The 25,529-nt window shown below is 44.0% G+C and overlaps 1 protein-coding gene across 1 annotated transcript in view; it reads left to right on the forward strand.

The window, feature by feature from the left end:
* Nucleotides 1–25,529, forward strand: part of CELSR1 (cadherin, EGF LAG seven-pass G-type receptor 1) — a 172,002-nt gene that overhangs the window by 125,886 nt on the left and 20,587 nt on the right. Inside the window, exons 10-26 of the mRNA XM_014963359.1 lie at nt 1,201–1,326; nt 5,462–5,628; nt 6,092–6,277; nt 6,612–6,725; nt 7,048–7,222; nt 7,932–8,073; nt 9,753–9,873; nt 11,116–11,299; nt 12,108–12,209; nt 14,044–14,138; nt 14,456–14,665; nt 17,285–17,468; nt 19,763–19,906; nt 21,194–21,395; nt 21,734–21,901; nt 24,681–24,807; nt 25,226–25,426. Coding sequence (XP_014818845.1) covers nt 1,201–1,326; nt 5,462–5,628; nt 6,092–6,277; nt 6,612–6,725; nt 7,048–7,222; nt 7,932–8,073; nt 9,753–9,873; nt 11,116–11,299; nt 12,108–12,209; nt 14,044–14,138; nt 14,456–14,665; nt 17,285–17,468; nt 19,763–19,906; nt 21,194–21,395; nt 21,734–21,901; nt 24,681–24,807; nt 25,226–25,426 — 2,648 coding nt within the window. The remainder of the gene's footprint in view (nt 1–1,200; nt 1,327–5,461; nt 5,629–6,091; nt 6,278–6,611; nt 6,726–7,047; nt 7,223–7,931; nt 8,074–9,752; nt 9,874–11,115; nt 11,300–12,107; nt 12,210–14,043; nt 14,139–14,455; nt 14,666–17,284; nt 17,469–19,762; nt 19,907–21,193; nt 21,396–21,733; nt 21,902–24,680; nt 24,808–25,225; nt 25,427–25,529) is intronic.

Here is a 25,529-nt window from a genome sequence, read left to right on the forward strand (position 1 = left end):
TTGCCCTGAGCCCTGTGGCAGGGTCTCAAGGTGCTGCTGGGCATTGCACTGCCACCGTGTCACCAGCACAGCTGCCACCAGACCTGCTCCCTGCTTGTCACACCTCGTTTGTTTGAGCAAGGAGTGGTCCCTGCCCGTGCCAGGGACAGACACAGTAGCCCGTGGCAGAGCACACACGTACAGGATTAAGCAGCATGCAGAAAAGGACCGGGCTTGTCTAGACCTTCTGCATTGCTAGGAGTTTCACCCAGGAATTTACTCCTAAATGAACTTTTCCCCCCTTTTTTTTTTTTCCCCCCTAATTACCTTTTAAATGTCACTTTGCTCTGAAAGCCGGTGGGACTAGTTCATGAAAAGGACAACGTTTTTAATGACTTTTTCATAAATTATGTTTGTTCTGTAAATCAAATTCTGCAGTCCTCCAAATCTGAAACCTGCTTCAGGAAGCAGCCTGTTGGAGTTCCTGATTTGGTTTCCAGTCCCTGAATCCCAGATCAGGATTAGTTCTGGTCTACAAAATGTTTTTATCATCATAAAACGAGCTGTTATACACAAGAATGGCAAGACCCTGCTGAAGGTCTGTTTAAGAGCTAAATTGCAGGTTTTAGGTATGTTGCATTGATCATGGATTAAGAAGGGAGTCGTAGCATAAGCTTCAAATTGCTATTTTGTCTTGTAGTCCTTTTTTAACAGTTATGTCTCTAATATTAATTAAACAAAAGGTTTTATCTTATGGAAATATACATCAGGAGGGCATGAAGTGTTTTCTTCAGGATGGAAAGTTTTGGAAACGTGTTTCCATATAGTTTAAAACAATGATATATAGCAGTGTTACTCCACTGCGTAACTGCCCATTGACTTTCCCTGGTTAGTGTGTCGGTCAGATAACAGTAAGTTGCAAACAGTGGTGCTGAGTCACAGCCCAGTCAATCTGCCTGTTTCCAGCAGTGGGTGCCAGGGGGAGACTGTGAAAACAGGACAAGCATGTAGTGATATTTCCCTAAAAATTTCTTTTAGTCCCCAGAGATTTACAGCTCAGTGACTGTATTAAAATAGATTTGTCTTTATGAATTTGACACTTGTCCAGCTCATGTAAACTTTTGCCATCCACATTTTCCTTCACTGACTTCAAGGATATTGAAAAAAAAAACCCAAAACAAATCTATAATTATCATGTCTTCTTTTTACATAAAAACTCAGGCTGTGCAGCACAGAGGAACTACTGTGAAACCAGCTGGTGCCAGAATGGAGGCACGTGTGTCAACAAGTGGAACACGTACATCTGCGAGTGCCCCGTACGCTACGGAGGGAAAAACTGCGAGCAAGGTAGGACACAGAGACCCCTTCGTGCGTAGCCATGAGGGCAGGTCCATTACCCAGCTTTTCAGTGGTTCTCAGTGACAGGACGAGGGGCAACGGGCACAAGCTGGAACAAAGAAAGTTCAAATATGAGGAAGTACTTCTTTAGGGTGAGGGTGGCAGAGCCCTGGAACAGGCTGCCCAGGGAGGGTGTGGAGTCCCCTTCTCTGGAGATCTTCAAGACCCGCCTGGATGCAGTCCTGAGTGATGTGCTCTGGGCAACCCTGCTTTGGCAGGGGAGTTGGACTAGATGATCTCTAGAAGGTCCCTTCCAACTCCAACAATTCCATGATTCCATGATTCGGTGATCTTATAGCATGTATGTCAAACAGTGATGCTTAAAGGATAGGTGACAGAAGATTGCAATTAAGACTAAAAATCATCCATTATCTATTTGAAACAATTTTAGAGATCACCTATGTAGTTATATGAAAGCTGACACACTGTCATGAATAACAGCAGCTTTCATTGATTTACTTACATAAGCAAAGTAGTTCCACAGAACTTGGCAGCAGTTAGTAATTTGTTTATAGTAAAAATGCCTGATCCTAAGCCCCTTTAAATCAGTGGAAAGAATCCCGCTGACTTTATTGGGCTTTGACTCAAACCAGGGATGAATGTGCAGTTTTAATCACCACTTTCTTGGCAAGAAGGCAGTCTCTGCTGAGTACGAGCACTTTCAGTTTTACTGGGTTTTTCTTTGATTGAACACAATGTGCGTATATGTGTAAAACCTCATTAATAAAGGATGAGGAAGGAGCAGCAGGTGTGTTTTATAGGGCGTGAAGAACTTGCAGTTAGTTTCTTCCTAAGGAAGCAAGGAGTCATCTCCATGAGGGCTCCCATGGGGTTACGGTAGCAGCGGGCTGCACGCTGTAAGGTGGCACCTCCACGTCTAATGGAGGGTTGCTCATTTGGAGTCTTCCTGGAGGCTACAGGAAAGAGAACCTGCATGGCTTTCCTAGAAACAGAAAGCCAGATTCTGACCTCTGATGCCGATGTGGTAGGTCTTTGTTTCCATAATCTCCCTGTGACTCTTATCATAGAATCATATAATAGTTTGGGTTGGAAGATACCTTTAAAGGTCATCTACTCTCAGCAGGACATGAACCCTGAAGTAGCAGGTCTCCAAGCAGAGATGCATACACCACAGTGATTTGCAAACCACTTTAGCACAGTGGGCCACTCTGGTGTGACCTGTATTGGAGTCTATGGGGAAGAATGCTATCACATGCAAAAACTATATGTCTTTATATTAGTTTTTTAAACAGAACTTCAAAATTCAAGCAAATATATGTTATAGCTATCATTTTCTTGTCCCGAACTCAAGGCCAAAACATGAAGTTTGGAATTTAGAAAATCACCTCAGAACTGCCCTGTAGGTGTCATTGGAAACTCATTTTAAGTAGCACAGATGATGACAGTCACAGCATCACAGTCCCCTTACCCACCCAGTGGTCTCTTCTGCCACCAGTGCTGTGCACGCCTTTGTCATTCTCTAACCCCACGTTCTCGCTAATACCTCGATTTGTGAGGGGTTTTTATAGTTTGAGGGCAGCAGGCTGATTGATTCTTTGATGATACATGTGGGGTGAAGTGCCCCTAGGAAAAACTGTAAGCCAAGAAAGAAATTAATTTTTCAGAAATGAGACCAAAAATTTCAAGAGCCTGCAGTGAGTCTGGAGGAATCACTGACATACAATACTCCTGGCTTTCAGGTTGCTCATTTGCATGCTCAGATATGATGTCCCCAGCATTAGGTGCTATTAGGAAGCTATTTTTTAAAAAGTCTTAGCTAGAATATTTGCATTCTTGTGTAGGAGCAGTTGGTTGATGTGTTTCTTCAGTCTCTTTGGCAGCGCTGGATCTGCTTCAGGTTCACAGCCAGCAATGGCTTTGGCAGGTTGAGAATTCAATTTTTTCAATTGCCCAGTCTTCAGAAACTCTGTGGTCTGGTCTGCACGAGTGAAGATGGGGTATTTTATCTTCACCACCCTGCTTGGACCTGTTATCTCACCTTCTGGCAGCTCCCATCTCCCTCCTCTGACATATATAAGAGATATAAAATTAGGGAAAAATTAGTTTCACCTTTGTTGTAGTTTAATTCTTTTAAAAGTTGAGATATTGCAATGCTGTGAAGAAGATCTAGCAGCTGTGCCCATCTCGCTCTTGGCTGGCTACTGTCATTGCACTGGCCTTGGCCCGAATACCACAGGTTTGCACCAAAATGTAAGCTGTCACATGTCCTAAACCCAAACTGCGGGTGACATCCCGGTGTTGGCAGTGTGTTTCCCCAGGCCTTCTGTCTCCACAGTGAGTAGCCGTCACATCTTTCTGATGGCCTTTTAAATGTAGGAGATTCCTAAAATTGTGTCTAGGTACACAGGCAGCACTTCAAAGTGACAAGCCCTGAGAAGACAATTACTTTGCACCGCTGCATCGCCCACGGCAGGGAGATGCTGTGCTTGGAAGCATGTGCACCGGCCTCTGTGGTGACAGGGGTGGTCAGGTCCCATCCGTCCCCTCCACGGACACCCCTGGTGCCAGGCACGGACGGGGAAGGGCTGGGGAGAGGAGGGAGGTCTTGGGGACTGACTGATGGGGATTTCTGTTCTACCAGCAAAGGTGCACCCTGGCCCCGGGGGAGGGAGGGGAGTTGGGAGGAGGTGTGGGAAGGGAATGGTATTCGCAAGCCCCAGAAGTCGCCACCGGTGAGAAAAGGAAGAGGGTGGCTAATTGCCGTGCCAGTCCAGTTCTCCCAGAAGCTGAGCTGAAAGGCTTGCAAGCAGCATTCCCGGCCGCCAGCAGGTGGGAAGCTCCGCTCTCTGGAAAAAGGCGGGCTTAAAAATCTCAGCAACGGTCTAGAAAACCACTAGCAAAGAAGTTGGGAATTGAGGTCATTGTGAAGGTTGGCGGGGTAGAGGAGGAAGGAGAGGGCTGACTTTGGCACGTGTGGAGCAGAAGGGGGAAATGACCACACTCAACATTGATTTCCTGGTTACTTTTACACTGAGGTGGTGCAGTGCAGGCTGATGGGTCGTTCCCTGGCCCAGGCAGCCAGAGCTTTAAGCACTTGGACTGAAGTTTAAGCAAGCTGGGAACATTTATGTCTGGCTGACTATCCACATGGGCTCAGCACGTGACGAGATAGAACACTGGGTGCCAATCTGTGATGGTTGTACCCAGTCTGAAGGACTTACTTCCACCTGAAAAAAGCTGCCGTGAACTTCACCAGCATGCACATGAGTGAGGACATCAGGTAGGCGCTGACTGCAGATCCCTACTACAAGGTGCCACGCACTGTGGAGGTGCCGTATGGTGTGCTACAAATAGCACAGAGCTTCTCATCAATGGGACCGACTAATCTGTGGTCCTGTAGCTCCTGTTACCTGACGGAACTATTTTAAAAGTCCAAAGAGTGGGTGTTACCCTATTTTCCATCAGCGAAGTGCTTTCCATTGAGGGCTGTCATCAGTGTCTCCCTGTAGGAGCTGTGTTGGTGCAGGGTGAGAGAGGAGGGCAACTCTTCAGCTGTCACCTCGAGATATTTAAGGCAGATGTTTTGGGCAATTCCACACAAGGTTTCTCCCTGTGAAAAGGCTGCGTAGCTGAGACAGCTGAATAATCAGACCCTGGAGTATTTATAATTAATTATATTTCCTGTTGCCTCCCAGCCTTTTCCTCGGTGTTTAATCTGTTAATTAGAAGTAGGTAATCAAGGATATGTTGAAAACATCTGCAGCAAGTGTTGCCCTGATACTTCCTGCTCTGTCTACCCACCCATCAGCAGAACTGTATCAGTAGAGATCCTGAGCTTACCCTTCTAGGAAGATCTCTCACCTGTGTAATGCCATAGCGGTGTGGAGGTGCTGCCTTGGAGTGCAGGCACCGAGACAACGAGGGAAAGTTGTGAATTTGCAGTATTATCAGCCGCTTCATACCAACTCCCCTAGGCCAGCTCTTACCCTGTAGTAGATTAAAAATAGCTCAGTGGAAGAGGGTCTAGCTACCGTGCATCATCACTGCGACACAGCGTCATTTCTTCTCTTAACCTTTGTCCTGAAGGATATCAACTGTTTCTCTCCTGTCTTTTGATTTACAGCAATGCCTTCTCCCCAGCGTTTCAGTGGTGAAAGCATTCTCATCTGGAGTGACCTTGACATTACCATCTCTGTGCCATGGTACATCGGGCTGATGTTCAGAACCCGAAAAGTCAATGGCATGTTAATGCAAGCCAATGCTGGGACTGCATCCAAGATCAACATTCAGGTAAAATTGTGGCTGCCTTTGGTTAGAAAAGAATTAAGAAATTCTCCCCCATCAGGGGATACGGCCACATGCACTGCATAGCTTCATCCACCCAGCTAAATGCACATTAATAAATACAAATTATTTTGTTTCAGCCTTTTACAAACATCGAAAGATCAATGATCATTGTAAAATTCAGATTCACTGGTTTAAGATTATTTTTTTTAAAGAGGAGTAGTAGTGTGTATTATACAGATGCAAAAAATTTATCTCTTGATTGGTTTGGGGTTTTTTTGTCAGTAGAGTAAGTTAGCCTGAATGTCAAAGTTATGCGAGGAGCTATTGCACGTGTTCCCTTCTTTACTGTTTGGGCCTTTTTTCCTTTTGGGTTGTCTTAGGAAACATTATTACCTTGCCCTCTGCCCTCTTTTGCATCAAATACATATATGTAGCAAAAAATAGACATGATTCTTTTTTTCAACAGATACTGAACAACTATGTGCAGTTTGAAGTGTACAGTGGCCTGAGCCAGGTTGCTAGTTTGAAGATGAGCCAGTCACGAGTCAGTGATGGGGAATGGCATCATTTATTAATAGAGCTGAAGAGTGCTAAAGATGGTAAAGACATCAAGTACCTCGCTGTCATGTCCTTGGACTACGGGATGTACCAGGTATGGCACCATCATAACTTTGCCACTAAGCACTACAGAAATGTTTTTAGGACACAGTAGAAGAAAGGATTGTGGACAAATACTTATGCTGTGAGCCACGTTCTGTAGTGATTTGTGCCTAATGAAGTTATGTTAATTTATTAAGCCTAATGATTAGATATCTTATGAACAAGTCTGTAAAAAGCCACATTCAGATGTCTAGTTTCCTCACTGCTTCAATATTTTTTCTGTCATCTACTGTCAGCTACTGCTTGATTCCATCACTACAGAAGGTAGGCTGTCTGTGTCACAGAGGACGATAGCGCTCCTTATCAACTGTCCTTTTCCTCAACAGAGCACTGTGCAAATTGGAAATCAACTACCTGGACTGAAAATGAAAAGCATCATTGTGGGAGGTGTCTCTGGAGACCAAGTCTCTGTTCAGCAGGGATTTTATGGCTGTATGCAGGTATGAAATGGAAAGTGTAGCAACAAACTTTGAACTTTTAAGAAAATACCCATGTGAAAATGAGGGGATTTTCATCCATCCCTGAACGTTTCTGTTTCCGCCATCAAAATATCTAAGAATCAAAATACTAAAGTCCACCCGCTTTTCCAGGTACAAATCTGTTCTCACAGGGGAGAAGCATTTGAAAAAAAAATCTGGGTTTGGCTCATCAGGTGGTGTTTCTTTAAAATGTAGCCCCGTGGATTAATGGAAGTAGTGAAACACGTAGTACTGTATTCTGAATGAAGACTCTAATTTAAAAATAATTGTCTTCTGTCACCAGGGAGTAAGAATGGGAGAGACATCTACAAATACAGCTACACTCAACATGAAACAGGCTATCAAGATCAACGTGAAGGAGGGTTGCGAAGTGGATAACCCCTGTGATTCCAACCCGTGTCCCCAGCACAGCTACTGCAGTGATGACTGGGACAGCTACTCCTGTGTCTGCGACCCAGGTAACCTAGAGACCATCCCATGCACTCATCCAGGAGCTGGATCCCATCTTCATGTGCTCATCAGAAGAAGAGCAGCAGCAGCATGCCTGCAAAGTGCTCATCTAATGATTCTTCGTCTTCCAATCAGTATTATCTTTCTCAGCCTTACTGTAGCACCCTTGAAACTGCAGTCATGGACTAAAGATCATTTGTTCTGTGAAAGACAGTCTGTGGTCCAAAGGATTCTTTCCTGGCACCTCCCCTTTTCTTTTTGACTGTTTTCTTTTCCTTTTTTTTCTTTTTTCTTTCACAGCCTTTTCTGCTGTTGGATTTCAGTCTCACACCCTGCATCCTAATCGGGATACTTTGAATGTTTTCTCTGTTTTGGTGCATGTAGCCAGCACATGCTGTCAGCACCCAGCACAGTCACCTCCCATACGCGCAAGGGAGAGAATACAAAACTATTTGTAACACATGCCCTGAATATAAAACTGGGAACCAAAGGCACAAGGGTGCCTCAAGCATGTTAACAGAGTGTCGAAAAGAGCAAGCCAGTATCTTTTTTGCTGAGAGGGAAAAGAGTACCTTCTTTCTGACAGTATCTCAGGGGGAATCTACTGATTATTGAAGATGTGTTATTAGTGTATAGGCTTAAAATAGATGGTCTTTTGGAGACATGCAAATCGTAAATTACAACAGTTGCTGTAATTTTATGACCTTGTCTCCCCAGGGTACTTCGGGAGAGACTGTGTTGATGTATGTAACCTGAACCCATGTGAGCATGTCTCCACGTGCGTGCACAAACCTAGCTCATCCCATGGCTACACCTGCGAATGTGGACAAAGCTACTATGGACAGTACTGCGAGAGCAAGTAAGAGAATTATTTTGGTTCTTGCTTTCTTGATCCCTCCAGGTACCTCTTTTCCTAAGGCAGCAGTCCTCCCGCTTCCTTTTCTGCTTTGGTTAGCTTTCCTGTTACAATTTAAGTGTTCATAGTTGTTGGTATTTGCAGGCTCTGTGCCCTTTGGCTCTCCTGAGCTCTCTTCCCAGAGACCAGGTGAGCTTCCACATAGTCAGGGGCCGCTTTGCTTTAACAACCATTGAGGGGCTTGACCAGCTGTGCTGGATTACACAGCACTGCATCTGACCTCTACCTTGTGGTGGGCTTGGCCTGAGTTTGCTCTGTGTCTCTCCTCCAGCTCCCCCAGCACACACACAGAGCGATGCAGCCAGTTAGGTGGCCTGCAGCCAGAGAAAATGGCTTTGCAGTTTGGGTCCAGTCCCTGGGTTGGCAAAAAGCCATCTCTTCTGGGCAGTCTGGGAGGCCTATGTCTTATAGAGCTCTGTGGGAGGAACGTGCCCATTCCCTCGTCACTGGCTTCCTGGTCCCAGATAAGCATTCAGCAAACGGCCTCATCCCAGAGACAGCACTTTGATTTACTGTAATATGGGCCATTCATGATGTGCAAATGAAGCGCATTTGTCTGCTCATTTAGGAATAGCTCATGTGATGTTTCCTTCCCTTTGAAAACCACAAGCTTCTTCCTCCGCCTTTTGTTGTGTGGGCTTGCAAATGTTGGCCGTGCTGTTGCCAGATTCATCTTTCATTCCTCTGGATTAGCGACGGAGAGACGTTGTCCCTTGTCATTATCTTCTGACATCATGTCAAGTGCAGCATTGTGGTTTTTCATTTTATAAAGCATGGCAGTACAAACCTGGCAATTACCGTAAACAAAATTCGATGTGGTCTTTGAAACAGACGGCAAACAGCTTTTCTTTCCTAAAATGAGCAGCAGGGAGGGGATTCCTTGTGCATTATGCTGATCACAGACTCAGCAGTGTCGTTCTTCAGGCTATTGCCTGATGAAGACTTCCAGCTAGCAGAGACCCGGCTCGCTACCATGGCCCCTTCCTAGAGCTCTCCTTGCCAGCACTGGTGTTGGGGTATTTGTGGGACAAACCTGCTCAGAATTTCACCCAGCAGAAAAAGTACCACTGAAAACAAGGGGTGTTCTTCAGCAGGGATGGCTTTTGGGTTGATGCACAGCTTCTGACTAGCTGTGCTGCTCCACTCATAGTCTGGACCAAAGCTGTCACCCTTCCCTCTTCCATGTCCCCAACCGTGTGTCCTCTTCCTCCTCCCCTGTTGCAGACCAGATCTTTTCAGACCCTGTGGTGAGCTGGCTGAGAAAGCCAGACTGGCTGAAAGTAGTGACTTTTCTTCATAGGGTGAGCTTGCAGCCAGCTCTGCACTTGAGACAACATCCCTGAAGGCTGGACAAGCACTGCTGCCCACAACAGGAACCCGCAGGGGTGGGAGGTGGGATGGAAAGTGTTGGGGAGCTGTACTCCGAGGCTGTTTGTTTCTTTTTTTTATTACGGTTAATATATATTTGTATAAGTATTGAGTCTTGGTTGCTGCAAGTATCTCAACATTACACTCTATTAGCTGGTAGAGTTGAGCGCAGATTTGGGCCAAAGCTCTTTTTTTTCCCAGCTTTTAAGAGGAAGCTTAAAAGAACTTTCTTTTGTTGTGATATTCTTTTATAGGATTGACCTGCCTTGTCCCAGAGGCTGGTGGGGAAATCCCATCTGTGGTCCTTGTAATTGTGAGACCAGCAAAGGGTTTGATTCTGATTGCAATAAGACCAATGGAGAATGCCACTGTAAGGTAAGCAAGAGAAACCTGTCTTAAGTCAAAATTTCTTCAGTTTAAAAAGTAACCATGCCACTAATAACCACAACAAGTGAGTATCCGAGACAAAGTGCGCAGGGTTGTGCTTTGTATCCCATATGCAGGGCGCTGTTGTTAATCTTTACCTAAAACATTTTGCTGGCACCGCCCTCCACAAAATCATACAGTGCGGCCCTTATCTTATTTGTGTTTGGGAAGCAAAACTGGGGGATGAAAGCCTGGCTCTGATCTCTCTGAAGTGCAGCCCGGTTTATCGGGGGAGATCAGGCCTGGGTACAGAGGAGTGCTGGTGGGGTTTTGTGTATCACAAGTGAGTAATAGCCATGAAACAGCTCGGGCCAGCTGGGCGAAGCTCTCCCCTCTGCAACGGGCCAGCAAAAGGCACAGCAGCTGGAGGGAGGTGAATAAAGGAGAGGCGAAACGCAGTCCTCGGTGCCAGCTCTGTGGAGTTGAGGAGGAACTTGCCATAGACAGGCAGGGACAGACGGGGGGACGCTGGAGGGGAGGCGCCCTCTCTCCTGAAGGTTTTTCAAAGGGCTTCTCACAATAGGTTTTACAATAGGCTTGAATTACACCAGAGGAGCTGCGCCTGTGCAAACCCGCAGCGGCGAATCTGGCCCCAAACTCTTTTCCTAAGTGCCAGCAGGACACCCAGCAACTGTTGCGTTAAATGGAGTCAGTGGGGTGCCAGCACCACGCTCCTGTGTAACCGCGTAACGCCTCAGATCAAAAGCATTCACAGATGCCATCTGAATACATGAGCAGTGGTTGCTCATCTCCCTGTACGTGAGACAAACGGACAGCGCAGGAGGCTTCCTCCCTGGCTTGCCCGTGCCATACAAGAGTGGCAGTGCAAAGCAGAAAAAAACCTGCAAATCCTCCAAGAGTATGTTTGCTGGGCCCTGGCAGTGAGTACACGAGGAGTAACGTGGTCCCTCTGCCCCCACTGCAAGTGGTGGTCCAAGACATAGGTCTCGGTGGCACAGGGCCGTCCAGCCACCCCCTCAGCTCTCTGCATCACCAGGGCTGACACAGCACACTTCCTGTAGCTATTACATTTTCCATTACTAGTATTATCAATTTTATCTTGTACTTTGCAAAATCGGCCCCTTTACAATGCATGTGCTGCTAGAGCGGACTTCAGAAAAGCAAGACATGTGGAATACAAGTCAAATACCTCACGTCTGTCGTTTTGGGTTTTTTTTTTTTTTTTTTTAGGCGAATTACTACAGGCCCCAGAGCAGTGACACCTGCTACCCCTGTGACTGCTTCCCCTCCGGCTCCCACACGCGCGCCTGCGACATGGAGACGGGACAGTGCCCGTGCAAACCGGGCGTCATCGGGCGGCAGTGCAACCGCTGCGACAACCCCTTTGCTGAAGTGACCGGGAAGGGCTGTGAAGGTACCCTCCGCGTCCTGAGAGCCCTGCTGGCCAGCCGGGCGGTCACTGCAGGGTCAGAGCTGCCCGCAGTGGGGAGACGGGGGGGGTGCAGGGTGGTGGGCATTCAGCTGCATCGTCCACACCTGGCCGGGTGGCTCCAGCGGGGGCAATGGGAGCTGTGACAGCCTAAACCTGCACCCCTCCTCCTGAGTCTGTGCCAAGGAGCCTGGTGGAGGCTGGGGAAAAAGAAAAAAAGCTCGTATTTCTTTAATTTTCATCAAATGGAAATATAGCTAGCTTAGCGGGGCGGGGAGCAAAATACTAATCCTAATTTTGGTTGAAACCCAAGTTCGTCTGGCAGCGCGGTGTTGTATTGCTGCGCTGCAGCTGAAGAGCCTGCTGCCCACAGGAGGGCCTGGTGCCCTCTCCCTTTCTTCCCCGTCTTGCCCATCCTGCCTTTCCTCTCACCCACCCACCCACCCTCCTCCTGTGATCAGCACAAAGCTGCTGCAGCCAGCCATCTCCCCACAGCGCGTGGGTGAAATGAGGGAGACGTGTCTTCCCACAAGAAAGGAGCAGGCAGAGATAGGCAGAGCCAAAATCCAGAGCCCCATAATCATCCTGAGCTCTCCTCTGCCCGTACCTGTCTGCCCGCGCTGCTGGGTAAGGAGCAGCTGATGGGTTGCAGCCTGGAAGGCACAGTGGAGGGCAGGTATCCTGGCGGGGCTTGGGAATTTCGGGAAGTCCTTTAGGCAGGTTGAAATATCTCCATCTTGTGATTTTTATCTGGTCGGAAAAATTGCATCATTTTTTTTTTTTCTGCTTTCAGTAATTTATAATGGCTGTCCCAAAGCTTTCGAGGCTGGTATTTGGTGGCCACAGACCAAGTTTGGCCAGCCGGCTGCTGTGCCATGTCCTAAGGGATCAGTGGGTAAGTTCCCTGGGTAAAACATTAACTACTTTATCTACGTGCCTGCTCGAAGGGGAAAAAAAAAAAAAAAAAAAAAAAAAAAATGTGTACATAAGTAATGGCATTAATTCATTGGGTCTAGAAATTACAGCATAGCTCATGCATATCACAAGCAGAAAAGTTTAGCTAGCTGAAATTCAAGAGCCTTTAAAATACATTTGGGATAGTAGCAATAAATAAATACAGAAGTGCAGCAGATAAACACATATAAAGAACAGAAATTCTGTATCTGCATTTTCAAAAAGGGACAATCTCATTTTCTGTTTTCTGTTTGCTCTATTAAGCGATTCTTACAGATATAACTTAATTTCTAGTGACTTGTTCATGTTCCTTAGCGATACAACTCCTCTGGGCAAAGATGAAATGAGGAAAATCATTTACGTGGTGATTGGTTTACTAGTTTTGCGGGCTAATAAAGTGAAGAGTTACAACAGAACTCAGGTTTTTCCACCCAACATCTTTTCTCTATCCATGAAATCAGACGGCTGAGAAATGCATTTGATAAAGCACGTGAGCTGTGTTGTTTTCTACAGCAAGCAAATGACAACCTGCTTTTTCATGTATGTCCCTGAAAGCATTTACAAGATTTTTGCAAGCGGAGTTCACAATCTTTTCCAAAGGCTGTTCTGTGGGAAATGAAACCTCTGTCTCATTTCTGAGCCTGGTGACTCTGCTGCGGGCACTTCTCAGGTGGAATGAGTTAAAAATGGTTATGTGACTTCCCCAAATATTACTGGGGGGAGGTCACTGCCGGTAGGTGTGCAGAAGATCTGTAGTCAAGGTTCTGTTCTGAGGATTTTAGGAGATAGAATTGATTATTATTTTTTTAAGTGAAGTATATTTACATTATTAAATAGTATAAAGTTTATTAAAATAAGTTTTGTGCCCTGTTCTTGTCATTGACCCCAGAGTCTCTTCTAGCAAACAGGCTAGCAGGCAAGGGCACTTACAGGAATTGCACATTTTCAGTGAATTTTACAGAACATTCAAAAAAATTAAGCTTTATAATAATGAATATTCAGACTAAGAAACTGAGGCTTAGTTGTATTCACCTAACCATGGAAGATAATAATACAATTAAATACTGTTCTATTAATTATAATTCAGATTTAGGTATTAGTAGTTAAATGGCTTAGACACATGCGAAGTGTTATGTGCAATTTAACTAGCACAATTTAAAGTTTTAATTGGATAACTTGCAATTCACTGTGAAGGATCCACAGCTGAGAATCACATTTTAAAACAGTTTGACAAATAGTGCAAAATACTAAATTAAGCAGTAAGCTGCTCGTAGACCATTCACAAGTGGCAAAAGGCAATTACACGTGTTGGCTAAAGTGCTTTCCGCGTGCAGCGTGCGAAGATGCCAGCATGTTTTGACATGAAGACAGCGTTTATCCGGGAGGTCTTCCTATGTAGGCTAATTGCAGGGAAATATGAGCAGGAATACGTTTTTAGAAATATTTAGGAAATGCACAGTCTTTCTCATATTTGCTATAAATAAATGACTGAATTCATTTGAGAGCGTCAGGGCACTGAGGCTGAGAGTGGTTAGGCAGAATCTTGAAGCTTGCTTATCTTTTCTTTAAAACCTGGGAAAAAGCATTCGTGAAGATCTTGAAGGTCTGACTTTTCTCAGACAGGAATCCTCCTTTGGAAAGTGAAATACACGCATAGCTCTAAGAAACTTGAAAATGTAGGAAATCTGAAAGTCTAGGGTATTTGAAATGTGTGAAGATTTACCCAGCACAATTCAAAACATTACTATTTATGATCAATGCTTTGTTTCCTTCAGGAAATGCAGTTCGCCATTGTAACATTGAAAAGGGCTGGCTGCCTCCTGAGCTTTTCAACTGCACCACCAACACTTTTGTGGATCTAAAAATCATGGTAAGCTGTCTTCTCGGGTTTGCCTTCATAAAATAAAGGATCATCACTTTAGACTCCAGTTTGATATCCCTGCACTCCATTTTTTGACTGAGCCCCCGAACCCTCTCATTTCCCATCAGGACCCTTGTGCTTCTCTGGCTCTCGATTACATTTTCCATTAAACTGTACTCTCTACCCATTCTCAAGACAAACACCATTTTAATCAAACAACTCCTTTGTGCCAAACATTGCTAAATGATGATTGTCTTTGTAACTAGTGTGAAAAAAAAAACCAAAACAGACATCATTGTGTTTTTTCTTCCTTGTTTCTGATTCAGAATGAGAAGTTACACCGCAATGAGACCAAGTTGGATGGAGACAAAACCATACGGGTCGCGAGGGCGCTGCAGAACGCCACCAAGTACACACAGAGCTTGTATGGAAACGATGTGAGGACAGCTTACCAGATGATGATCCGGGTCCTCCAGTATGAGAGCCAGCAGCAAGGGTTTGACTTGGCAGCCACGAGGGACGTGGAATTCAATGAAGTAAGAGAGATACTGTATATTGTGCTGAGCCCTTACGGTTCCCTGCAGAAGTTTTATGGCAATGGATAGTTACATTTGTCTTTGACCAAAGTGGAGCGAATATCATGTAATTACATAATATTTTTCACAAATGAGTCAGTCTTCTCAAGGTAGAACGGGAAGTTGGTTATGCATGTGTGTATGCACACATAATAAATATCATAGTAACAACCAAAAGCGAAATTCCCCCAATGAAAAAAAATCAAGTTGATGTGTTATTCCTGGATAAAATAGCTTTGTGCACTGTATTCAGTTTTATTGAAAAACGTGCCTAATGTGATCATTTTCATTTAAATGTGCAGTGAACAAACTTTGAGCCAGTTACTGACTGAAGGTTTTCTGTAATTCAGTTTGGAAACACTTGAGTCATGTTTATTAAAGAGTTGGTACATTGAAAGACACTCCATACTGTACTGATATTTTAAGTGATGCGGGCACATACGCGTGTCAGAGAGCTTTTGATAGACAAAGAATTCATGAAAGACCTCATTATTACCAAAAACCTGACCAGGTCCAGGGAACAAACTGTAGCACTCTCCCTTTTTGAGGGAAACACATAGTTGTGGTGGGAGAACGTGAGATGTGGAGGATGTTGGGAGTCTTCTGTGGTCTGAAAATAGGAAGGTTGGATGACCTGTGTCAGGCTCCCCATTGCTGTGGGGAAATGCTGTCCACACTTGCCAGTGCTATTTCCAAGACCCCAACCTTAGGACAGCACAGAATCAAACCTAAAACATCCTGCTGGACCTGTACTAGCAGAGCCCAGATCTCGGGCACCAGTGTAGGGATGCTGGAACAGCCTCCATGGGCCAAGAATGGCCTCCGTGCTGGCCAAAGATGGTCTGGCTCCCATTGAAGGTGTGCTGCATCCAGCTCACTGCTCACAGTACTTCAGGAGGACCAGCCCAGTCAGGCAGACTTTGCGGTAGAGACCCTGTGCAAGGCCAAGCTGCACCAGGAGAGAACATCCCTGGTGAGGTGGGACCAGCAGGAAATGTGGATGAGAAAATTCCTCGGAGTCTTGGGTTGTATAATCAGCAGAAAGTGGGGAACTTCTGAAACATTTAACATTTTAGATGCACCAGATGTTAAGAGATTCAGTTTTTCTTTTCCTAAGGAGACACTGTGCTGACAAACTTGTACCTGCAGGCAATGGAGTGAAAGACATGCCCCATCCTTGAGATGGATCTTTGTTTTTATCATGTTGTGTTAAGTAAAATAAGAACAATAAGAAAAAAAAAAAAGGTTTGGAAACCTCTGCTTTGATTTATTATTCTCTGCACTTGGCACTGAAACTCATATAGATGATATTTTCAAGAACTCCCTAGATATTTTTAGGATAGATCAGGAATTTGAAAACTAATGAGTGAACCTCATAAGAAAAAGGAGGTAACATCTTAGGCTGAGGGAGCACAAGGGGAGAAGGAATTTATTTTTCTTTGTAGTCTCAGGTAGGAGCCTGAAAAATAGATAATAAAAAAAACATAAATAACATTCACAAACATCAAGGGGGCCTCGTACCAAGTACAGCATGTGTCTCCTGCGTTCCTAGAGAACCGTGTGGTGCTTCTCACCCTAGATAAAGGGAGTCATACTGGCAGCCTCTTTTATCTCCCATACACACTCACAACCTCAAACAATACATAGAGAATATAGCGTCTCCCCCATCTGCTTCTAAATGAAACCTAAATATTTGCCTTGGCTATTTTAGAGCCTAAGGTGATTAATTCCTACCATCATTTATGCAAATTTTGCCTAAGTTAGGAATTAGGTTTTGACACAACAATGTACTTCATATGTACACCAAGATTAAAAACTTCTTAGCACCTTTTCCATTTAAGCCATTTAACACTCACTTTTGGGGTCTTTTTCCGCTCAGCCTGAGGGTCCATCTGCATATTCTTGTAAGAAAGGGTGGAAGGGGCAGGTCCTCAGCAAGAACTTCTTTTTTAACAGTGTTTGTAAGCAACATAAAAATGGGGGAGACAAACATGATTTAAGTTTTCTTACGTATTTTCAAGTATGTGTATACAAGGTAATATTTGCTCTTGTCATTCTTCACCAAGTAAGTTTTCCTAGGTGTCCAAGAATCAACAAAATGAAAAAAAATCAAAATAAAAGAGAAAGCAATATTGCTATCTATAGCTTTCTTTTGATTTTTATACTTTGATTTCTCTGAGGGAGTTCTTCAGTGTACATACCAAGCGTTCTGCTTTTCTTGTCTCTCATCTCTCCAAGACAAAGAAAACCTGGTTAGGTTTTCCTTCAGCGTTTTCTTGCTAGGCTTCCTGTCATAAAGGGGAAAGAAAGTAGGCAGTTCTCCTACAACTTCCAGTTTTGGCTTACTTTGCTCATAAAAACTTTGGAGGGATTTGCTTTATGTAACAAAAAAAAAAACCTCCGGGTGAGTAACTGGTGTGCATATTTTCATATGGCTGCAGTAGAACATGCCTGCATTAAAATATTTCATTACACACTCACCTGAGGCAGCAATGCCAATCATTTTCAATATTCCTTAACTTGAAACCCAGCATTTTGTTTGCTTCATAATTTTTTTTGCTTCGTAATTCTGTTTCTCAGAATATTATCAAAGTGGGTAGTGCTCTCCTGGACCCCAGCAATAAGGACCACTGGGAACAGATTCAGCGAACGGAGGGTGGCACCGCTCACCTGCTCAGGCACTACGAGGAATATTTCAACAACGTGGCCCAGAACATGAAGAAAACCTACATGAGACCTTTTGTCATTGTGGCCACTAACATGAGTGAGTATCTGTGTTGAAAACTCCCATTTTGTATTAGAGCTTTAAAAATGCACTGGGTAGAGGTGCTGGCTATTTGTTTTAGTAGTAGCCACTGAGAAACAACATGCATGGAGTTTCTAATCTAATCAGCGCATTCATTTCAAGTCAATTGAGCCTTGATCCATATCTCTCAGTTGCCATGGGGGGCTCCTAGGAGATCTGTTTTCTCTCTGGGCTGTGCCACTGCTCTGTGTGGCATTTTGGAGCAGCCACAGTAGTGTACAGACAGTAGGAAGGACAGAGTTTGGAAGTAAAGGTGATGCCTTTTGAGACCACCTAGTATAGTTGAATGCAGTAGATCGTGTTTTTGAAAGAATCGCACCGCCACCACCACCTGAAGAATTACTACAGTAGAAAAAAACCCAACACCTACTATTGATCATATCCCCCTGGTGTTCATGTGCCTTCCTAGCCTGGGGCCTACCCAGAAAATCATTGTCTGTAGAAATTCCTGTGCTGAAAGGTGTTTTCTCAGAATCACCCATCCAAACCTTCAAACACCCTCTCAGCATTGCAAAACCCATCAGCAGAGCAAAATCCTCGGGGTCCAAAATATCCAGAATGGGTCTAAACTGAGAAGGAACCATCAGACATACCAAAACACCTTCCCCACCCATCACAGTAAATGCCTCCTCTGACAAGCAAACAGCAGCTCCTGCACTTGCAGGACTGTGATGTACTTCACAGATGTCCCCGAGGTACACGAGCAAGTGAAGCAGAGCAACCACAGCCTGGTCAGGCTCTTTCCCTATTTATCCCCTGCCATCTGTATTTCATTTTCTCCCCCAGTACCAACAGTCTGAGCTGATGGGGTGTTGTTGATAGTCCAGCTCTGACTGGGAGGTGAGACTGAGTTGGGTGACCCTCAGAGGTCCCTCCCAAGCAACATTGCTATCTGTTGTTTTCTTTCAGAGGTGGTCTAAATTATTATCACCCCAAACCTGTACTTAGCTTTTCAAGCTGCTCCTTTTATTTCAGACCTGAAGAAGGGCTTATGTGCCCAAAAGCTTGTCTTATTTTCCCAACTACACCCGTTGGTATAAGAAGTGAATTCATCTTTCCTACAAACCTTGTCCTAAGAGTGCTTCATGTCCATAGTCACAGGAGCATAAAAAGCAAAGGCATGAGACATTCAAGCTACTAAGTTTATAAAGTCCTGCATCAACTCCAGGGGGAAGGATTATTGTTGAATTAAACCAAACTGAAATACTTTGATTGCTGTTTAATAAACCAAAAATGAAATATTTCCTTTTGATTCAGGACTATCAGAATCAAAATAATTTTGTCTTCATACTCAGAAAAAAAAAAGTACGCTCAGTTTTTTAACCAAACTAAACTGAGATTGAAAACAAAGACCAGAATTTCTTGCAGGTTGTAAATCCTGATTTTTTTCAACTGGCTCTTCCTGAGTAAAAAGGCGTGAGCTTGGGAGGGACGAGGCAACTCTGGCCTGAAAGGGGTCTGTTTTCTTTTGAACAGTTTTTCCAGGTGAACGTGGTGTTAATGGAGTTTCCTAATGGCTCATCTGGGAGTTATTTAGAGACTAGGAAAGGAATGGGAATTTGCAGATCTTAACTTGGATATTTCTTCATACAGAAACTTGCAGTGGACGGCAGCTTTCTGTGTAGGGTTACCCCCAGGACTTCCAGCTTCTCGCTTTTATTAGAACATCTAAATTGGCACTCAGTGACTTCTCTTAAATGGGAAAGTTCAAGCCAATTCAGCTGCTTTTAAATATTTTGGCAGTTAGACAACAGGCAGAGCTGCTGAGGTGAGCCAGAGAGGAACTGCTAGTGTAGAGGAAGGAGAACTGGAGGACTAAGGAGTAGTCCCAGGTAAAATCCAGGTTATTTTCTTTGCTTAGCTGACTTTGCAATTTAGCAGACGTAGAAGTAGTATATTTCTGAAGCAGCAGATTTAGCCTTCCCTACAAGAAGCGAGTCTGAAATTGGAACAAGCTACTTCTATATTTCCAGTGTTGGCAGTAGTGTTTTCCTAGTATGTGAATTCTGCAAATAAACTGCAAAATAAATTTATAATTTGATAAATGTAACCTAATGGTGACTCATAAGCCCTTAGTTGTCATTAAAGGTATTAATTGAGAAAATTTAAATTTGACTTTGTATTTTGGAGTTTAAATGCCTTCTCTGCCTTACGCAGATATTTTAACCTTTCAATCACGTTTCATTTTGTGGCCATATCGTGTTTGAAAGCATTGAAGTTAATTTTATGGGAAACTTTTTTTTTCCTCTCAGTTATTGCCGTTGACATCTTTGACAAGTCTAATTTCACGGGAGCTCGAATACCGCGATTTCATGAGATTAAAGAAGATTATCCGAAAGATCTGGAGTCATCTGTTGTCTTCCCTGATACTTTGTTCAGACCTTCAGACAGGAAAGGTAAAACCCTTCTGCTGCCGTTCGGAGGGCGATTTTGACTGGCTCCCAGGGAGCGTGATTAATCCTGGTGAAGCGGAGCGGTGCTGGGGTGAGAGCGGGGCGGCCCTCTACACAAGCCAACATTATTTGGGGCTGGAGCAGCTGTGCATACTTGTGAGGCATTTTGCCTGCCGGCAGCGGTGGGAGCTCGGGGGGCTGCCTGACTGGCTGTACCTGTCTGTCAGGTCCCACTCGCAGCCCCTCCAACCGCCCTGTCGGTGCGGGAGAAACGCTCTGCCTCCGTTCCCACCGGGGTGGGCACCCGCAGCCTGCAGCCCCACGGCCACCTTCCCTCCATCCCCACAGAGATGGAGCTGTCAGAGATCATGGAATCATAGAATGGTTTGGGTTGGAAGGGACCTTAAAGATCATCTAGTTCCAACCCCCTGCCATGGGCAGGGACACCTCCCACTAGAGCAGGTTGCTCAAATGGAGATGGAGAATCCCAGTCTGGGAGCAGAGCCATGTTATCAGAACTAGGCTGCAAATAAAAAAGTCTTAAGCTGCCCAGGGAGATGGGTGATGAGGGAGAATACGTGGGGAAGTGCCTGCTTCCCAGGGTCTCTGAAGTACCTGGAGGTTGCTGAGAGGAACCTCAAGTTACCTTGGGCAAGGGAGGAGAGAGAACATAACTCAAAGTGCAATAATTATACACATACCGTGGCAGAATATCCTCCAAATGGGGAAATAGGGACACTTGTGAAAATAACACATAATAACGAATAACCTAATACATCTTTATGACTTTTTCCTCAGAAATAGGGCACCTGCTAGTATGACTTGTATATTTTCTGTAAGGAAAAAGAATGTGAATTTTAAGAGACATTGCCAAAACCAAAAGCTCATTAGAACAACAGAATTAGTGGAAAAAAAACCCCATAAGATCAATTGTTGTATTTATAACACTAGTTTTGCTATATATACAATTTAATAGCATGTATATTGTTTTAATCTTCTCTTTAAATCATGCACAGAGTATTTATATACTTATGGCTCTACTAGTTTAGAAATGGCTTATTTTCTAGCTAGGCTAAATGGTTATTCATGGTTCAATGGTTACTTTATTACCAGCTGTATTACTATGAAATGTGCTAAAATTTTATTAAAAATATCAAATATAACATTAGGAGCCTAGAGTTACAGCAACAGTAACATCTCTGTATCTTTGCAAAACAAAATTACCAGTTTTGTAACTGGTAACTCTGAAGTTGTGTGGAAAGAATTTAATATTTTGTGTTAATTCCATAGCAGTGCCTACAATGAAGCCTTCAAATCAAAAATTGTCCTCTAAGGTGAACAGTGATGCACTAAACCCTGAGAGTGCTTTTGCAAAGAGAAAGAAGCGACACCCAGATGGCTCAACACATCATACTGTTGCCATGGTCATCATCTACCGATCCCTGGGACACCTCCTGCCTGAAAACTATGATCCTGACCGAAGGAGCTTGAGGTAAACCTCAAACCCGTTTGTGAAATGTGCAGAACCCTTCCTCCACTTGCTCTGAGTGTGCGGGGGAGGCAGAGTTGCTTCTATCGTGACCAAATGTCACCTGTGCTGCAGTTGTCCCCACAGTACTGTCTCTTGTCCTCCTCTGGCACACTGTGGGAGAGTAACCACGTCAGTAGTGCCAACAGCTTTCGGAAACACCGCTGCGTGGAAGGCTGATGGTGCATCTGCTTCACTTTCCGAGTGGAAGCAACTGGAAATCTTTAATTTGCAGAACCTTACCAAATCAGTGCTTTGCATTTCAACGTGTAGATCACTGTGCATTTTTTCTCCTCCTGCAGATTGCCGAACCGCCCTATAATTAACACCCCTGTAGTGAGCACAGCCATTCACAGTGACGGGGACCTTCCTCCCAACCTGGTGGAAAAGCCCCTCATAGTGGAGTACGCCATGCTGGAAACAGAAGAGAGAACGAAGCCCGTCTGTGTCTTCTGGAATCACTCCATCACGTATGTCTCCTGCTTGCTTTAGGGCTGTGCCTGGCAACTGTCTCAGTAGCAGAGAAGTTCCTCCCAGGAAGATAATTCTGGAGGAAAACCCTTTTTGCTCAGTTTATTCAACTGGCAACTGATTCCTGGTGGAATAGGGCCATGTAATCACTTCCCATCAACATGAGAAAAATGAAAATAATCATCATCATAACTCCTCAAACAAAGGATTAGCTCTGTGGTTTCTAACAAACACAGCGCCATCATGTCTTTCTGCAGGGTTCATTTTCACCCAGCCGTAATAAATCTCACAATTTCCTTGTATTTGCTCATGCTTTTTGGCCCACAGATGTATATCTGGACATGCATATTCCAACTCCAGTGCCTGAATTCATGGTTTGTCAGTGGTCCTTAAATCAGGACTCTTGTTCTCCCATGTAGTCTTTTTAGGATGGCATTTCCAGTAGATGTTTCAGTACTTACATGGGCTGCATCTTCTCCTGTACACTCCAGTGACTATGGACAGAGTACACGGCAAGCACTCACCAACCCTTGATGCCTCAGCCAGGGCCAGTGCAAAAAATTACAAAACCAGGTCTTCATTTTGGTAAAAAGGAGGACTGAGGTTGTGCAGATGAAATTATATAAATTTTTGAATCAAAAATCAACCCAAAGACAATTGCACTGATAAGAAGCAACTTACTTTCCTTCCATCAACTATCATGGATTTGCTTTCATTTGTTTTAGTGAAAAACTGGAAGAAAACAAAATACCTTCTTTGGGACCTTAGACCTCTTCCAGTTGTTAAGAAGCAATCCTAATACATAGGCAGAGGATAAGCAGAGAGCATTTGAATCTCTAGGAGAGAAGTGTGAGGGAAAGCTGAAATACTTTGAAAATGGCTCGTTTAGGTCTCTTGTATTCAGTAAAGTTAAAGATACAGACATATTTTTCTTGAAAATGTGAAAAATGTTAAGAACTGTATATGCTCCTAAGTGTTTTGTCGGGTTTATGGCATTGTGGAAACAGCACGGTCCTGTTGGAGATATTTCAAGAGTGTGGCTAAAACAAAAGAAAAGGTGTTAAGAGGTGGCTACACGCTCTGCATGTTATGATTTCAGAATATTGTAATTATTACATATATAATGCAATTTTCAACCATAAAACCAGGAATATAGTGAGAGGATGATGCTGTCTGCCTGGGGTAAGAGGAATAACTGTTGCTCATTTCCTAATGATCCAAAAGCTCTAGTGAACCTATGGAAAAATCCATTAAAAGGCAATATCCTGTGCTGGAAATAAAAGAGCAAACTAACCTAGGAAATGTTTGCCTCCTAGGGAAAAGCTTCAGGAGATTATATTGTTGAAAGGATCGAAGGAGCAACAGAAATCTGTTACATTAGCAATAATAATCTATTCCATTTGCCTGCATGTAAAGTAGTGTAATTACTGCTATGTACAGATAATTCTGCCAATTTATGAGGGAATGGCAAGTTATTTTTCATAAATTTTTAAACATTGTATGGGCTTGAATAACTCATTAGCTCTAAAGTGATTCATCTATTAGCTATTTGCTGGCAACTTCAATGGTATTGTCTGTGTTACATCTTCCTACAGCCACCGTTAAAAAGCAGCTTTTAAACTGCATGTACTGAAAGATTTTTTTAAAAGTTAGTACTTTTCAAGAGAAAGTGATATTAAAACTGTTTAACGAGTATTTTACTGCTGAATGAAAAAGATCTGCTGTAATCTACGTTGTCTAATGACACAGAAAATTGTATAGGTTTTGCTGAAAAGAGGTTGTAGAGAGGCGGGGGTCGGTCTTTTCTTCCAAGTCACAGGCGACAGGACAAGAGGAAATGGCCTCAAGTTGCACCAGGGGAGGTTCAGATTGGATGTTAGGAAAAATGTTGAAACAGAAAGGGTTATTAAGCCTTGGAATGGTCTGCACAGGGAAGGGGTTGAGGCACCATTGCTGGAGGTATTTAAAAGACAGGTTTACTTAGTGCTTGGAGACATGGTTTAGTGTTGGTTTTTATCAGAGTTAGGTTGATGGTTGGACTAGATGATCTTAAAGGTTCCTTCCAACCTAGACAATTCTATGATTCTAATATCTAATTAAAAACTCTTTTGGTAACTACAAGAGTATTCTTATTGCTCATTAATATTGATACAAAATCATTTCTCAAGTCATTGGAAGTAACCAAGGCTGCACAGGAAAGAATTCTTAAGAGAGCAGTTCCTCCCCAATGTTAATGCAAGAGATCTTTCAATATCAAATATCATTTACTGATTTTAACCCTTTCTTGTATATGTTTTAGAGGAGTGCTATAACAAAATCATATTACCGCTGAAAAATATTTCACATAAGAGCTTTACAAGCAGGGTCTAGATCTAGGGAAATGGGGATGACTCAAAAACATGAATTTCTCTGTGGTTTTGATATTTTTTACCTTTGTTACAGCCACTTTGTTCTGTGAAATCACTTCCCCATATTGCTTGTGTGGTCACTGACCCAAAAGCAAATTGTTTCAGGCTTTTTTAAAGTGAAAACAGATTGTTCTAAAACCACAAAATTTGGCCAGCAAAGCCAGCTGTCTTATCAGAAACTCCTTCAGCTGAAGGCTTTTTAAGTTGATGATATTCTTTCAGGCAGGTGACAGCTATAAATATTTCTGTCTTGGTACTTACAGTCCTCTCTGGTTGTGGAGCAAGAGCTGAGCTGCCCCGGAGAGCAATAGCAGCGGGAGGTGAGGGGAGATCAGAGGACTGCTCTCAGAAATGCCTTTTTTCCCCTCAGGATTGGCGGGACAGGTGCCTGGTCCTCCAGAGGATGTGAGCTGTTTTCCAGAAACCAGAGCCATATCGCTTGCCAGTGCAACCATATAACCAGCTTTGCCGTCCTAATGGACATTTCGAAACGAGAGGTGGGTGCTGATAGGCTTGTGATTTTTGAGGGCTTTGGTTTTTGAGGGCTTTGGTTTTTCAAGGGCTTGGATTCCGAGCTTGACCTTGAGCTTTGAGCTTGACTCAGAGCATCATCAGCAGATTGATCCCGTGTTGCAGTGTGTCAGGAGTGCGTTGCCCCATGCCTGACAGCACCCACTGTTGGGTCTGCTGGAAGGACCTTCTCACCTCATTGGTGCACCCCTCTGGGTGCTACCCGTACACACTCAACATGTTGAGTGACTTAAGAGGTGGCCATCGTCCACTCCAGTTGGTCCTAAAGCAAATCTGTACATTGGCTCAGTAGTAATGAAATCATTGACATTCCGAGTAGTAAGTCTGATTGGAGGAAAAGGAAGGAAAAACTCCAAGAGGTCCTGTCAATCTGTCTTTCTGCAGAATGGGGAGGTGCTCCCTCTGAAGATCGTCACTTACACAACCGTATCCGTCTCGCTGGTGGCTTTGCTGATCACCTTCATACTGCTGGTCCTGATCCGCACACTACGTTCCAACTTGCATAGTATCCACAAAAACCTGGTGGCTGCCCTTTTCTTCTCTGAGCTCGTCTTTCTTATTGGAATCAACCAGACTGAAAACCCGGTAAGAGTTTCTCTGTGCTCATTGCTGCAGTTGTTGTCAAGCTTTAAATCAGGGGCTTCATATTGTGACTTCTTACCTGTTTCCATCTGTTTCACTTTCTCTT

The sequence above is a fragment of the Calidris pugnax genome, unplaced genomic scaffold, assembly GCF_001431845.1.
Source record: "Calidris pugnax isolate Ruff unplaced genomic scaffold, ASM143184v1 scaffold44, whole genome shotgun sequence".
NCBI lineage: Eukaryota > Metazoa > Chordata > Aves > Charadriiformes > Scolopacidae > Calidris > Calidris pugnax.